This window comes from Bombus fervidus, chromosome 12 (assembly GCF_041682495.2).
Source record: "Bombus fervidus isolate BK054 chromosome 12, iyBomFerv1, whole genome shotgun sequence".
Taxonomy (NCBI): Eukaryota; Metazoa; Arthropoda; class Insecta; order Hymenoptera; family Apidae; genus Bombus; species Bombus fervidus.
The window spans coordinates 10231228-10247480 of record NC_091528.1 but is presented as its reverse complement, the minus strand read 5'-3'; the positions used below and the strand labels follow the sequence as shown (position 1 = coordinate 10247480).

At 35.2% G+C, this 16253-nt stretch overlaps 2 protein-coding genes across 6 annotated transcripts in view; both read left to right on the top strand.

Moving 5' to 3' along the window:
* Positions 1 to 2752, top strand: part of Kibra (WW and C2 domain containing protein kibra) — a 43422-nt gene extending 40670 nt beyond the window's left edge. For all 4 annotated transcript variants that reach the window (XM_072014879.1, XM_072014876.1, XM_072014877.1 and 1 more), the window contains one exon: positions 47 to 2752. In XM_072014879.1, the coding sequence (XP_071870980.1) occupies positions 47 to 512 (466 nt within the window). In that variant the 3' untranslated portion in view covers positions 513 to 2752. The remainder of the gene's footprint in view (positions 1 to 46) is intronic.
* Positions 2753 to 2905: 153 nt separating this feature from the next.
* Positions 2906 to 15874, top strand: LOC139993293 (uncharacterized). 2 transcript variants are annotated; one of them, XM_072014885.1, is made up of 10 exons: positions 2906 to 3717; positions 7608 to 7920; positions 8374 to 8551; positions 11532 to 12216; positions 13160 to 13416; positions 13873 to 14048; positions 14298 to 14529; positions 14668 to 14848; positions 14926 to 15157; positions 15409 to 15874. In XM_072014885.1, the coding sequence occupies exons 1-10, from the start codon at positions 3591 to 3593 to the stop codon at positions 15689 to 15691; spliced, it is 2664 nt and encodes an 887-aa protein (XP_071870986.1). In that variant the 5' UTR covers positions 2906 to 3590; the 3' UTR covers positions 15692 to 15874. The 2 variants fall into 2 exon arrangements, with proteins under 2 accessions (XP_071870986.1, XP_071870987.1); XM_072014886.1 differs by lacking the exons at positions 2906 to 3717; positions 7608 to 7920; positions 8374 to 8551 and adding exons at positions 10865 to 11087; positions 11186 to 11260; positions 11349 to 11452 and having other exon boundaries at positions 11536 to 12216.
* Positions 15875 to 16253: the final 379 nt, after the last annotated feature.

The window sequence follows — 16253 nt, the reverse complement described above, 5'->3', positions numbered from 1 at the left end:
TGTTAACTTGTAACATTTTTAACACAACTTTAATTTTTCATTTTAGAGAAAAGATGGCTTTCTTCACACGTGTTAATCTCAATGTTCCTGTACTTCCACCCGAAGATTCATTGTGTGAGAATCCATCGTCACCATCACCATCACTTATTCAGCACAGGAGACACGCCTCGGAACCAATTGCCACTGAATACATGGTTACTAAGCTTGGTGCTCAAGGTGTTTCAAATTTGACCATGCGGTCAAATAGTGTTCCTAGCGGGAATGCGTCCGCGGTGAAGACTGACGGTGCCGCGACCAATAACACGACTACGGTCACGAACGTGATCGAGGACGTTCCGGCGAACAGTACAAATAAATCTGTGAACGCGAAAGGTCGATCTACCGAGGCGAACGTGCATTGTCAAGAAAATGGTCAAGGTAGTGAGAGCCTGAAATCAACCGAAGAAAACGATAGTGAAGAGCCAAGGAGGTACGAATACGTCGTCGACAGAGTTCTCGGTGTCGAGGTGTAACGTTTACACCCATATTTTTGCCAATAGACAAATCGTTCGAATCGTTGGATAATTAATGCGTACCAGTCTGGTGATTTTAAAACGGAAATGGAGGATTGAAAAAAAAGAACAAGAGAATGTTGTTGTTTCTTTAATTTTTTCGAATTCCAGGTGCCATGCACGTCGAGTAAAGAAAAACTAGATGAAGAACGTTTATCGAAAAACATTTGAACGGCATACATATAATGATGCTAGTGACTAGTATAACTAGTACAACAAATTGAACGATGTTGCTAATATTTGTTATTGTTTTCTTTTTTTAATTATTGGTTATCGACAACGCGATGCCTTGAGAGAGTCATTCTAGAAAGACTTTTGAAATGATAGAAAAAAATGCGCGAAACAAGCGCTTTGTACATATGAGAATCGTAAATTATTTAAATGAGATTTTATGCGAGAATTATTTAATTTCAATCGATTCCATCGGGTTCCTCTCTTGTATCCCGGTTCATTATTTTACGTTATATCGCTTTGCTCATTTCCCCTTGCATATTCCCTCTTTAGAGCATACACGGGCCCACCGAGCAGCTGGACTGCAATATTGAAAATGTAATAAACGAAGAAAAAGAAAGTAAAGGGAAAGAGGAAAAAGCTGTCGCCCTGGTTGGCTGAACTCTGCCTCGATTCCATTACTGCCATTTCGTAACGTGTTCGCAATTATAATTTCGGATACTCTTCCTTTCGGCTACATCGAACGATATAATAAGTAAGTGTCTTTTTATTGTGTTTTTAGCAATGAGTTGAGTTCAGCTATATTCCGTTTCAATTAGATCAATCTCAATCGGCTCAAAGCGTGTTGCAAAATGTGTTAACGTCGTAAAATTGTTGATCCCTTTATTGATGAAAGAGATATAGCGAGGTCATAAAATTAGTCATAGTTGAAAATACATGATCTTCAAATGTCGAAGCAAAATTTCGAAGAAGAAAGAAGATCTAAGGGGAGAGATAAGGCGCTTGAGCTTTGCCGAAAATGTAAGATGTCAACATAGAATTAATTCTTCCTTTACAACTGTAGCTTTATTTTTACCAATACAGTGATTATTATGAAATAAAAAACGACGGAGGTTGATACTGCGTAATTTTAATGTATGTCTACTTGATGCTTTAACTTATGACCTCATTATATGACACGGTACATGATATTGATCAAAGCATCTGCATGTACACGTATGTATTTGCGTTAATTCTTTAATATATCCAAATACAGAGTCATTAACATTTTATCGATTGAAAAACTAATTAGGTGTATCAGTAGTACGAATGCAGCGATTACTTGAATTTAACTTTAATATTTCTGTACCATTTTTGCGAGTATATATCGAGGAACCTGGTAGAGATTGAATTTTCTTGTGAAGGTTAGTAAATGTCTTCGAAACAACAATCATGTAAATAACTTTGTATATACGCATCGACAATCATGTTTACGCGTCTATAAAGTATAAATATATATAGATACAAATTATATACATATATCCATGTATTTACGAGTGCATGCGTGTCGGTCTATATGTTGCAACATATGTTATGCGTATACATGTATGTATGTATCTATAGTGCGTATAAGACAGAGAAATTTATGCGGTAAATTTGTATGGTCCGAGAATGCATATTTTTATAGTAAAATACGTGCACAACTTGTACAACAGCTTTTATTACTTCTTTGACAACACAGAGGAAGAAATGGAAGTAGTCTGTTCGGTAATAGAATTACGTTTTCAAAGTACAGGACCTATTACGTATGTATGTATTTAATTAACGTATTGCATTAACGTACTGTAAACCAATCATTCGACAAGGTGATGTTATGCCTTCGGTGTTGAAATCAAGTATGACAATGATGTCGATGATAAATGTTAAACGATGGGGCGATGATAGTAACTAAATGCGTTTACGATGGACGGTAGCAAAATAAAAAACAACGATAATGCTGATAATAACGGTATCAATGATAATGGCAATGTAAAGTGGCGACAATGAGTATAATAGAACATGAAATATGAATCATGGTACTGATATCGATAAGAATAGTAATAACGATAATAATAAGTTCGTAATGAAATATACACATACATAAACACGTACATCCTCCGAGAAACAACCACAATATGACTTGTAAGTAATAATAATGATTTAAATGGTAGTGATTCATATGATAACGATTAAAAGGAAAAAAATACAGTATATATATTCTTGCCATATTATTTTGTATCGTAAATTTTGTTTCTCAGACTTTTAGTGATTAATATACTTTTTTTAAACTCCTGAACCGTTTTATGTGACTAACTACAGCAGTGGTGCAATAAAATTATTCTACCATAGTCCGAGTAATACGAAGATTCGACATATTTTCAAATTTGTAATCTGATATGACACAGCTATTTGAATGGAACCAAATTTCCGTAGAAATATTTTATTCACCATTATATGGAATAGTGAAATAACAGGCATGAATTTTTTATAACTGATATTAACACACTATGTGGTTTATGATTTTCCACCATCTTAAGTTTTATCGAATTACTAAAATTTTACCGATGTTTTAGTATATTCATTTTAAAATTCGAAATAACTAAAAAATGCATTACTATTGAACATAAAATATTTCCAATTCTATTCGTAAATGTCTGTCAACTATGTTTCAATCGAAATATGTCATAACTACAAATATTAATATCATTCATGGTGTTTAGAACAAACTACGAACTTAGAAGGTTAACTTAGACAGCGCTAATTTATAAATTTACAATATTTCAAATATTATGTTTGCACCTCTGAATTCTAACTTGGTAGATACGGATATTTGTAGAGTATATATATATATTTATTGAAGTCTTAAAAAGAAATAAAAGACGTTGAAATATTTGCACGGTATTAATGAAAGTAACATAGAAGCAAAGAATAAAATATCCTTGCGCATGTTTGAAAATCACGCCGGCGCAGTGAACGGAGTACTCGAGTTCATTCGGATTGGCTGAACGGTTCAGTAGACTTGTGGACAACGTCTCACCCCTTTTAGTATAGCCGAGTGCATCCGGCGCGATGTTGTTGTGTGGTGTTTTGTGTACTGCATTGTCAGTTTCGTTCAGTGCGATCGTACAAATTCTAATATTTCTTCTACAAAACTCGAACATCTCGAAAGTGCAAGCTTCCCTTCCACCGGGAGCTGGTTAGTTTTTATTCCAGAGATACTATAGATTGAAAATATTCGATATCAAGGTTTTGTTGCGTTATACTGACTGATACAATAGGGTCTATGTATATGATAAGGATAATTATGATTAAAATATACTAGGAAGTTCAAATTAACCAGAAGGTCCAAGTTTGTTTTCTTTTAACTTATTTGATAATACGATTAATTTATTCTATTAAAACATTTTCTAGATTCTGTTTAATTTTGTCGCTCGTTCATGTACTTTTCTTTTCTTGTCTAGTTTATACACGAATATTTAAATAGTCGAACAAAAAATTGCAAAATTATTGGAATTTTAAGAACAAGATTTATCTACTTCGAGAGACAAGATACTCTTACTAAACATTTGTTCCACTCGTCTATACGCTGTATCGATTCTCATTCAATCGTTTCTTCGCTGGCGCGCTTTTTTTGAAAACGAGTACGTTTATGGTAATGAGTTTATCCCGCGAAGAAAGTTTACAATTCGTACATCATAGAATCCAAGCTTTCGTGACCACGTATATTATTGCAATGCATGTGTTTCGTGAAATGCACGAGTGTCGAGTCACTGGAAATCGTGTCACTTAATAATCTAGGTGACAGAATCTAGAAGACGTATTACGATATGTAATTCGGCGGTCAGCTGTAAATGTTCGTCAACTAATCGATATTATTATCGACACCATGTTTTCCGCACCGGGAATCTCGGTATATATATATATATATATACATACAATATACATACGCACATGTGGATAGCATCAAGTTCTACGTAAGTACTATACAATTCGCTGACATACGGAGCATTTAACACTGGTTTGAATCACGCTTCCCTCGAACATTCCCACGCAACCAGAACTATCTGTTGGATCCGAATAATGTTGAACTTGAATGCCAAAGACCTTTGGCTAATTACATCAGATCGCTTTATAAGCCGATATTTCGACGTAATGTAAATATGCAAACTGTATTTTATTAATAATATTTTTTAAAATAGAACTCGATACAGGAATGCGTTAAATAACACATAAACATCTCTAAATTTGGCATTAACATAATATATAGCAGAAATAAATTGATGTAAATAATATTTATCTTACGAGCAGAACATTGGTTCATATACTATGTAATTTATATTGTCATATGTATATACTTTTAGTGGTATATTTTTTTTCAGTATTTTTATCTTTATACAAATATTTAATTTATTAAATAGTAATAAATATAGTAAAATAATTCGGGCTCCTTGTTTATGACTCAAGTATATGAAAAATATAGTATTTGAAACTCTAAATTATTTGTTATTTTATTTCAAACCATTAATGAAAGCGACATATTACTAGAAAATAATTTATTTCATTTTGATATACACCTTTTTAACCTTACACTAATGATACCTATATTGGAAGTGTACATAATTACATTTTTAAGTTGTAAGGTTGGAAATAAAATGAAAACTACGTTTTTTTTTTAGAATATACATTTATTAATAGAAAAACATGAAACACAGGGAAATTTAACTAATAATGGTACATCAGTGATACATGACGAAAATAAAAATAAACTTTAAAACATAATCTTCAATTTAAATTCGCTTGCTGAATTCTCACTGGTAATACCAATTAATAGTTAAGATAAAAATAATTAATCAAAGTGATTGGTTATTTCGAAACGCATATGTTATCAAGTACATAGCGGTAACATGGTATCAGATCGTTTCGTTTAAATTAAAAATGGCTGAAAAAATATCCACGAGCTATTAATTAAAGCAAAACATTCCGTTCAGGATAATGAGCCGATTAGAGAACGTAATTGAAGCTCTCGCAATGAAGTTCGGTGTATTGCACGATAAATTGGAGTTGGATAACAGGTGAGAGTATAACTAGATACGTGACCAGCAATAATTCGTAACAGTGCGCATCGGAAAGGGTTGTAAACGCATGGTCTCTAGCGGAATCGAACTGGTAAAGCCTGGAGGACTAATCAGAATCAATTTACATTATTTTCACCATAGGAACTCGGTTCCCTATCGATTTAACACTACCACCACTGGCTAAAAATATTCAAGGTGTACATAGCAAATCTTTACATTACGCGATGCATGAAAAGTTTGTATAAGCGAGAAGTCACTATTTGCTAAAATACATAGAAAGGAAGTTCACGTTGAAAATTCTATATAAATACGTTAGGTTTAGACATAGATGGCTTGGTCGAGGAAATATGACGAATGTATTAGAAAAGGAAAGGATTTTTTATACTCACTATAATTATATTCATTATATTAAACAAACAGTTTGTTATTTCTTGCGCTTTATAATTTTGTCAAAGGTTCTTTCTAACCTGTTATTATATTTTACATTTTATTTTTATAAACAGTAATGTATCGTTGGTTCTTTTTAATTAATACATATACTCGAAACGGTTTCACTGATTATAGAATTTTCCAACTTGAAATTATTTTAACACACCGTGAGGGTAACGATAACTTGTCTGCTTATAATTCAATCTGAAGTTTAATTCATCATACGCATAATTCGTGGGTGAAGTATGCTGAAGTAAGTATTAGCTAACTTCAAGTGAAATTGGATACATAGGTGCTTGCCTATTCAGCGAACGAAGTTCCAATAAAAGAGAATTCAATGACCTCGTGCGAATTAACGAACAATTTATAGTCACGCAGTAGCATGACAAACTTTTTGACAGATTTTCTCCTTCTACCGGAAGTTTTTAACTAGTATGTACTTTAATTGATTACTTCATAGTTTTTGAAGTCGTTAAAATAGTTCCCTACACTTTTTAGCGTGTCTCGCACACGACAAATTAATCCATCGCGATCAATATTAATTCAACAATCGGGATCACTTGTTGTCTCGATAATATCAAGCCAATTTTGTCGTTTCATAAAAATGTCTAGTAATTTCTAATTATTTAAATCGAATAATTATTAATATTGTGTATATATATACATATATACACAATATATGTATATGTATGTGTAACCAGTTTAATGTTGGATGTTTACGACCACGTTGGTCTACTCGCTATATTAATGTCACATTGTCTCGTAAACGATTCGCATGACTAAAGGTCATTGCCCTTGTCGACGATAAGTTCCTATGAAAGTGAAGCTTTCACGCACCACCGCTTCACGTTTGTCTGTTCCTCTTTCATAGCAATGCGGAAATAAATATCATGTAATTTAAAATTACATAACGTCAAAAGAATATTTATTACTCGCGAGATATCCTGAACTGTAACATTGAATTGAAATTTCAAAATAATTATTTTGTATTATTTTACGTATATTAATTTTGCGCTTGTTTTTTAAAATAAAATTGGTACTAACAGCGTAAGCAAGGCGATTATTTATATAAAATTACCTTATAATATTTAATTCTTAATCGATTTTATTTTGGAAGCTTTAGCGAAATGTTTTACGAGAATATACTTGTCGACGAATAACAGTTACAATTCCAACAATATTTAAAACAATATCACGCATCGATTAACCTATATCTTGTATATGAAAGAAAAAGGGATATTTGTTCTACTTTTGTAATCAACGCGATTAATTTCATAAGACAAACCTCGTTTATACATTACCACGTTTATACGATGCAGTGAAGACAGTTAACGTTGCGTTAAAACCTAAATTTGAATCGATTACTCGTCTTAATCAAACTGAATACTCGAAAATATTTATTCTTCGTACTACTACGTATCGTGAAATACGATATACAATTTCTTGTTCGACTTAATATCACCGTAATCTAACCTCAGTTTGCTAAGTAATAAATCAAATAAATATCATTAAAACGCGCCTTTCACTTCCATCCTTGTTAATCGAAGCGTATAATTTACGAGTAAAATGTTTGTTGCCTCAGAGGATGAAATTATTCTGATCGAGCATCTGCCAGGACGTCGAGTGCATCTGCAAGACTTCTTTTGGTCAGATGCCAAGGATGCACCACCATGGGTAGATGCTAATCAAGGGCTGACATTTTACGAAACCAAAACAGTTCATCATACAGTAACATTGTACTCGCCGGCAGAAGACAAAGATAATCATAAACCATTTCCCGATCACGCTGAACCTAACGAACCAAAATGCACTACTTGCATCGAACCAACGCCTAGATTGGACGACGACACGGACCAAAATATCGGTGTCCTTATCGGAGAGGATCCTGGACCAAGGTACGTATTTATTTGTTATTTTCCCGATTGCGAGTATTTATGCGTCTCGTGTGCGAATATTTTCACGCTTGGTGCCGTCCGATCAAAATATAAATATTTTTTATTACACTTTCAATGGTATGTTAGAAGAATGTTTCTCTACTCTTAATTATCGTGTTTCTTGTCATAACCGGGACTCAGCGTTTCGGTAAATTGAAACTGAGTATATATGCGTTAATCAGATTTCACGTTTATCTCTAAGAAATGGCTGGCACTACAAAAACCTTTATAAACCGCAAGAACGTGACTGGAAACACACGTTCCAATTAACCTAACATCTCAACATTGCACAGGCGATCGTAGCTTCACGTTTTCTTACGGACAAGACATACATAATTACGTAATAAATAACGCCACAAACAACACTTTACACAGAATAATTGAGACATTCTTTTTTCATTCTCCACGATTTAGATACTGGTTGCTAACAGTTCTTCGGGCGGGTGAAGCCATACCGCCAAAAATCGAATTGAAACTAGCCCGATTGTATAAGACTGCGTTTTCAAGGCAGCAGCATCGTCATCTTGGACTTTCACAGACGAACACACGATTTCGAAGAATTACAAGAGGGCACGCGCTTCTTAGAAACAAGGTACGCTTGCTGAATCAACGTACAATGAAAACGCTTATACGTACCACCATTATGTATTACATATTAAAAATATCCAAAGAAATGAACAAACCTAACCGTCCAATTTGGCAGACGCAATCATAAACGTTCACAGATATATCCTCTAAACTCATTAAAATATTATCACCATCTAGCGATGATAAGGCGAAATTAATCGCTATTACACCCTTCGTCGTACATTGTCCCGCTCCTTGTCTAACAGGAGCTGAGATACCTTCACGCACATTCTATTCTCCGCTCCTGTTACTTTCTCGCGATTCGTCTCCGATAGATGGCAACACTGGTATACGTACGTATATTTATCCTTGCCACGTAATATCGCGTTCCATGTCTATGATCGATGATTAAAGAAGGTCGGAACTGCGGGAAAGTAACAGGAGTATAGAATGTGCGAGGAGGTGTCTCAACTACTGTTAGACAAGGAGAGCTATGATGCGCGACAAGGACGGACATACGTGACGTCACAGACAAGGAAAGCTATATTGTGCGACAAGGACAGACATAGTTCTCACTCTAGTTGCACGATTATTCGTTAATTACGCTTTTCACTGATAAAATTCATGCATTTTCAGGATCGTACGACAAAGGCAGAACCTCTGGCAAGATCCACACACCGATTTCGACCGGAATTTCCCTTTAATTAATTAGGTACAGGTCTGCGATTTTCCATAAATATTAACCTTTTGCTGCATTGATTCGCGCCCTAAGGAATTATAAAAGCTCCCCCAGATTCTGTGCCAAATTCTTCGTGCATAAAAGTTCGTAAATTAATTACGCGTGGCGAAAATTTGCGACGTGGCCGTGGGTGACGCGGGAACGCCGTGGATAATCGTTAAAAACTGAATAATTAGGCACAAATTCTGGTCGAAATCGGTGCAAGACCGTTCTCAGGGATCCCCTCTATGTTCTTCGATTCTAGAAATGCAGGCGTTGTACCAGAAACGGTGCAATTATCAAAAATTTGATGAATTAGAAAGAAACGTATGTCTGTCCTTGTCGCACAGTAGCGCGCTGCCTTGCCTACGATCGATGTTATCATCTATTGAAACCGGCTGGAACTGCAGAAAAGTAACGGGAATATAGAATGTGCCAGGAGGTATCTTAACTCCTGTTAGACAAGAAGAGCTATATTGTGCGACAAGGACGGGCATACGTGACGTCACAGACAAGGAAAGCTATGTTGTGCGACAAGGACAGACACACCTCTCACTCTAGTTGCACGATTATTCGTTAATTACGCTTTTCTCTGGTAAAATTCATGAATTTTCAGAATCGCAAGGTAAAGATGGAACCTCTGACAAGATTCACACGCCGATTTCAATCGGAATTTACCTTTAATTAATTAGTTATGGACAATTATCGTAGCGAATGTCGCGGCTAGCCCGGTACTGGTCTGTGATTTTTTACAAATACCAACTTTACGCCTTATTAATTCGCTCTCTAAGGAATTGGAGAAGCTTCCTCAGATCCTGTACTAAATTCTTCGTGCATAAAAGTTCATAAATTAATTACGCGTGACGAAAATTATGCGAAAATTTGCGGCGTGATCTCTGGCTGACGAGGGGATGCCGTGGATAATCGTTAAAAACTGAATAATTAGGCACAAATTCTGGTCGAAATCTGTGCGAGAACGTTCTCAGGGATCTCCTCTACACTCTTCGATTCTAAAAGTGTAGGATTTTGTACCAGAAACGGAGCAATTAATGAAAATTCGATTAATTAGAGAGAGAAGTGTGTCTATCCTTGTCGCACAATAGTGCGTTCCTTGTTTACGGACAAGCAATGTCCTGCCTTCTGTGTGTGGAAGTTGGAACATAAAGTTGCAATGTGAGAGAATAGATGGCAGCTGTTGGTTGTTCGCAGACAAGAAACGCACTAGTGTTTTTAGAAGGACAGATATATATTCTCGTCGCAGGCAAAGGGGATTGAAAAATTAGTTCCGCTCTCCACCGCTACGCGGTGATAGTATCGCTGTCCCTAAAAATCTGACAGATCATAAGAGTTATTAAGATAATGTAAATTAAGATGAAGTTCTTAGTAGAACATAACATTTTTGTAGAAGTAAGTAACATAAAGTATACTTCACTGAGGCTGTGGATTTAAACCAAAGTTACCTATAGTATGTAGATAATTTGTAGCTTATCTATGAATGTAGCTATGGACCTACCTTAAGATTCAAAGCCTTTTGTTTAATGGAAAAAAATCGAACAAATTTTCTTTATTAAGGAAGGCTAATTAAGAGAATTCATCTGTAAACTTCTAGGTTTGCGTCTACCGAATTATATCACCAGCTTTTTTCCTACGTTTCTTTCAGCCTACGAACTGTAAATACAAAGATTTAAAAATTTTGCGGGATAGATTGAAGCTGTCGTATGAATAATATTTAATTGTTCGTAAACTACGTTCGAAACATGAATCGTAATTTCTCGTGGACATATTTATGGGCGTAAGCCTCGAGAAAATGTAAACACGTACAATGCAAATTAATCGCGTGGAGGTGAGAAATTTTTATTTTTTAATTTCAAAAGGAAAGAATTGTCTCTCTAATTTAGGGAATATTCGTTAATTACTCTTGGTTTTAAATAATAATTTTAGAATCGTGGAATAAAGAACGGATCCCAGACGACATTCACATACAGTTCTGAAGATGAACCTGTGTTTAATGAATTGGTTGTTAACAGTTATTTCGTAAAATTGGCAGCACTGATATCTATGAATTTTTATTGATACGGAACTTTTAAATGATTTCGATTTACAGTCCGTGCAATCATAGAAACTTCCTTAAGCCCCGAGCATTCCATAAAGTACACCTTCATATTTCTACAGTAACAGTAAATAAATTTATGAGAGTTACTTTTAAAGGTTTATATATTTTTGTTTAAATACGAGGTAGCATGGCCAACATACAGTTGCAATAAATAGTTCTCAAACGTTGTTTCAGCCAGAGGGCGCCAGTCAGGGAGAAATTCCGCGAAATTCCAGGATCTCATTGCCTAAAGTAAGGATTCCAGGGAATTCAGAGTCTCAGATATCTACAATGCCAAACCAAATAAAACTACTTCAAGTATCCAACCTTAAAAATACTCTTGTCCCTACGACGACAAGCGTTAACGATGTTGGGAATCGTAATGAGCAAATTCAAATCGAAGATTTTCAATTAAAAATGACAAAATCGAGCCTCGTCAAAGAGAAAATATCGTACGATAAAAATCTATCTGCAGCTACGTCGTTAGACTTTAATGAAAATACGACAGACTATCCTGGTCAACGATCGTTGCAGTATGATCTATCTTTTAATTCGTCTTCTAATCTTTTTGACGATCTTCATGATCGTACGAATAATCGTACCACGTCAAGGGAAGAGATATTAAACGATGGCGGCTCAGACAGCACGAATACAAGCAAATATTCTGAGTTACGTTTATTGGATCATTCTGGGGACGAGGCAGTTCAAGTTAGAATGCAAAATACAAGCGTAACGGACAGTGGGGCTACGAAGTTGATTTATTCGGTTCACCTAGGAGGGAAACCTGTACCCGCAGAAACAGCTGCCAGGGATATGGCTCTTTTGTCACCTCAAGAGGTTGCGTTGGAACTTGGCGCGCCAGTTCTTATTCAGAGCGAACGTAAGTTCTTATAGTACTTACTTATAGTAGTATAGTATATTATTATTTTCCATTAAGAAGCTATAAGAAGATATCTTAGCACCGCTTTTTCATAATTAGGTGTGCGAATGAATGACGCGAATTTTCCAGTGAGATTGCAAGTCTATTTAAAAAGAAGGTACAGCAGGTGGTTCAAAATATTTGCCATCGCTTTCTATGATTTTAAGAGACGATTCACGTGGTTGGATCGCGTCGAGTCAGGTCAAAATAGCTTACAGGTAATTCAACGATAGTATTCGCAGTAGGTGGTTCGGTCAAGTGCAATAAAAATCTCTTGACCGGAGCCTGACTCGATGTCATCTGACCGTATCGTTATCGCTAGTCCGAATCAAACTAGAGCCATCTATGAATTCTTTTATTAAATGGCAAATCATGAATTCTCTCATGGAAAAATGCTGTGTCCCTAGACGAGAACCAATCACCGAGTCATTTTTATATCTCATCCGCTAATTGAAAGTGAGTATTGGATAAGGCGTGTTACGTCGATCGGAACAGGTAATAATCCTAGGGAGTAACGTCTAGCGAATAAGTTGGCTGCTACAAAGTACCCCAAACACGATTCGTTATGACAACATGAACAACTTGCCATAATCTTCTTTAAATAAACTTTGAGTTCCACTGACAAATTTGTATTATTTATTTGTACACCTAGATTGCAGGAGTATTTATTAATATATAATCTAAAATTTATCTTCTGTTTTTAATTAAAACGGGTACGAATGCTAATATCTACAGGGATAATGATTAACTTGTAATATATAAAAAGGACATTTAATATATATCTTACAGTATATTCAATATATTAATACATTGCATTCCTCGTTTTAAGTAATACTGATTTATAAGCATTTTGAGTTTCATTTTCATTTTTCCTAAAGTTACTTTGCATCTTTTATGTACATAGCATACTTGAAAGAAACACGACCATTGGCTCTTTCGAGGAAAAGAGATGCATGGCTATTAATCGGTGCAGCAAGCGCTGGTTTTATTTTGTTAGCATTGGTTGTCGCGGGATTAGTTCTCGCAGCAAAAAGGAAACGAGCACACAGCGCTGTAGCTGCACCACCGAGTCATCATGTTTTAAGAAAGAAACAAGAATATATACAAGCAGCTACTGGTCTTGATAATAATGCTTGTTCGACATCCGAAATGGAGATTAAGGTATGTAAGAGATTAGAGTAGCAGTATAGGAAACGTGAAATAATATTATCTAAAGTAACGTGATTCACTGTAAAAAATTAAAAAATATAGCGATTAATAGATTGTGAATTTTCATATGGATTTGCGCTAAATTAAAAGTGCAAAGGTGTAAAGAGATCTAAACTACTCGTGTAGTATTTAGCGTATAGGATAAATATCTATTTAGATTCCCACGTTAAGCACGCAATCTATGGCTACTAATTTTTTTAATAGTATGTGTGATATTGAACATAAATACGAATGAAAAAATCCGGAATAGTAAGAACATTGTCAAGCCAAATGACTAGCTGGAATTATAGGGACAGACTCTTGCATTTATTCGACTATTGACTTGGGGCAAATATTCAACCTTCGTTTACACTGATTTATTGCGAAGCAACTCTATCGATCTACTGCACATCCTATCCTTCTTTGCAGACTGACGGTACCAGTCAGAGACAGACTCCTGGAAGTTTATCGAGGACTCCGGTGTCTCTGGAAACCCCTGACAGTCTCGAGGCAGGAATTCATCAAGTTTCGAGCGACAACGACGAAGAAGAGAAAAGTAAAGCGTTAGAACCAAGACCTTGGGAATACTCTTCGAAAAGAACCAGGTACATCCAAGTGTTAATTGCAAGATAATACAAATTTCATTTGTTAAAATTTCTTAGTTTGTTTTCAAGTTTAACCGAAGTCCCATCTTCGTAATTTCAAATTTCTGATAACGTTGAACCACGTCTTAAGATCTAATCTTTTTCTTCTAAAGCTTTTAATTATATTCAATCTTTATCTTTCTATTTTGATACTTCTATAAATCTGTAAAAAGTATAACGCGGTATTTAATTGTTATCGTTCAATTATAGAATGGCACATGGAAGAATGTCGCGAACAAACGCTGTTGACACGCCTCGAACATCCGATTCAATGGATGTCATTGTCGATCATCTAGAAACATTAGATTCTTTGGAAAAAGATTACACGAGGCAAGAAGAAGCCACTGCTTCACCGCATTCTTACCTTTCTATGCCATCTTGTAAGCCATTCCCCAGCATGAAAAGTGTTGAACCACTTTCTAGAGTACTCGAACCAGTTATGGTGAGCAAACTTTAATCTTGCAATAAAAGTTGTAACGAAAACATGACATAAAATTATTCCAACGAAAACATATTGAATATTTAACACCTTACATGTGTTTCTCACAGATTTTATGTGTTTTATATTTGTTTTATTTAGGTCAAGCATCTAGACATAGACTCCCCAGAACCGGTAAGGCGAGAAAACGATCGTTTGGGTTTTTATACAGGTGATGGTGTGAATGATAAATTTTTTGCGCGAACTTCGAGTGCTATCAAAGACCCTGGAGTTATAGGACCGATAGTATGGAATCTTCGGCGACAAAACTTGTCCGCAGAAGGTATTCTTCTTAGCCCATTTATTCTAGTATTTTCCGGATTAAATTTTCTTATTACATAATTTGAATTATGATTTAAGATAATGGTACATCCGGGACAGATGTTGATCCAACTTATGCAATGCCATCCGGTCCCGTGGGGAAAGCAAGGAGAAGACTTCACGAACTCCTGGAAGATTCTTTCAGTCTCTTTGGAAGTAGAGATGCAAAATCAGAAGCACAATTATGCGCCACAAGACCAACTTCAGCAGCACGTGCACCGGATATGCTCACAATATTTTCCGAAACTAAAGGAAGAATCACTCATGCTAGGTATTTTTATTTAGAGATTGTAATTGACAAGTATTCTGAAAAAAGCTCTGCTAAATTAAGAGTCTATATTATAATTATCAATTGAAACGTAGCTAGTGTTAAAATTCAGAGATAAAACTTCTCACACAATTTACTCTCATTTTACTCATTTTGGATCTTGTTGGCGCATTTTCTAGAAAGCTTATCAATTACTTTTTTAGTATATTCTGTTTAAAATTCATGTTAATGTCTATATTTAATTTCGTCTTTAGTCCTATGTCTCCACCATTAGCGGAAATGCAGGTTCGACCTCGTACGTCGTTACCGGTGAAATCCAACGACGGTGATATTGCAGAAAATGGACATTTCCAACCACCGCGATCTCGCAGTGGTTGGGGTTCCAGACCGCTAAGCGCTGGTCCCTTTCATAGGCCTAACTTGCCAGATGTTGATACGAGGCGTATACTTATCGACAGCCAACTTCCACCGGAAGATCCAGCAGTACCATTAATAGCTTCGATTAAAAGAGAACTTGAAAAGTTTTCTCCGCAATAAAATAAATAATCGAAGAGGTAACAACATTAAGCAATAACAAGTATTAAAAACTAAAGTACAATTGAGTTAGTTCAAAGATTGATGAACGCGCAAACTCAAATTATACTTCCTACACTGATTCCACAGAGATTGATATTATTGAGGATATTCTAATGAGGAATTAATAGAAAGATTTTCCTGAGACTGTTATTTATAAGTGCAACCAACTACTGCTGTTTCAATCTCTAAGAAATTAATATTACAATGGCTCTGTTGAGCTGACTAACCGAGGTAACAATTACCAAAGAAAAAATGATATTTATAAGATGGATAAAAGACATGAAAATCAGTATTTGAAATTACATTTATAACAATTGTAAATATTTAACAAATTTTTATACGTACGTATTCACTGAATTCATTCACATCAATTCATTCATGCAAGTAATATTTTCTTGAAAGACTGGCGAAAGTAAAAAATTATTATAAAATATCTATTTACACATTGTACACATATTGATGCTATTATAGTTATTATCAATTTATCGTTAACGAAATGAAATGCTGCTGTTTTCATGAAGAT

Excerpts from the sequence above, each read along its gene's own strand:
- LOC139993293 (XM_072014885.1), top strand. The coding sequence starts at position 3,591 with ATGTTGTTGTGTGGTGTTTTGTGTACTGCATTGTCAGTTTCGTTCAGT. Across the intron at positions 7,921-8,373 it reads GGAGAGGATCCTGGACCAAG|ATACTGGTTGCTAACAGTTC; the intron begins GTACGTATTTAT and ends TCCACGATTTAG. Across the intron at positions 8,552-11,531 it reads ACGCGCTTCTTAGAAACAAG|CCAGAGGGCGCCAGTCAGGG; the intron begins GTACGCTTGCTG and ends ACGTTGTTTCAG.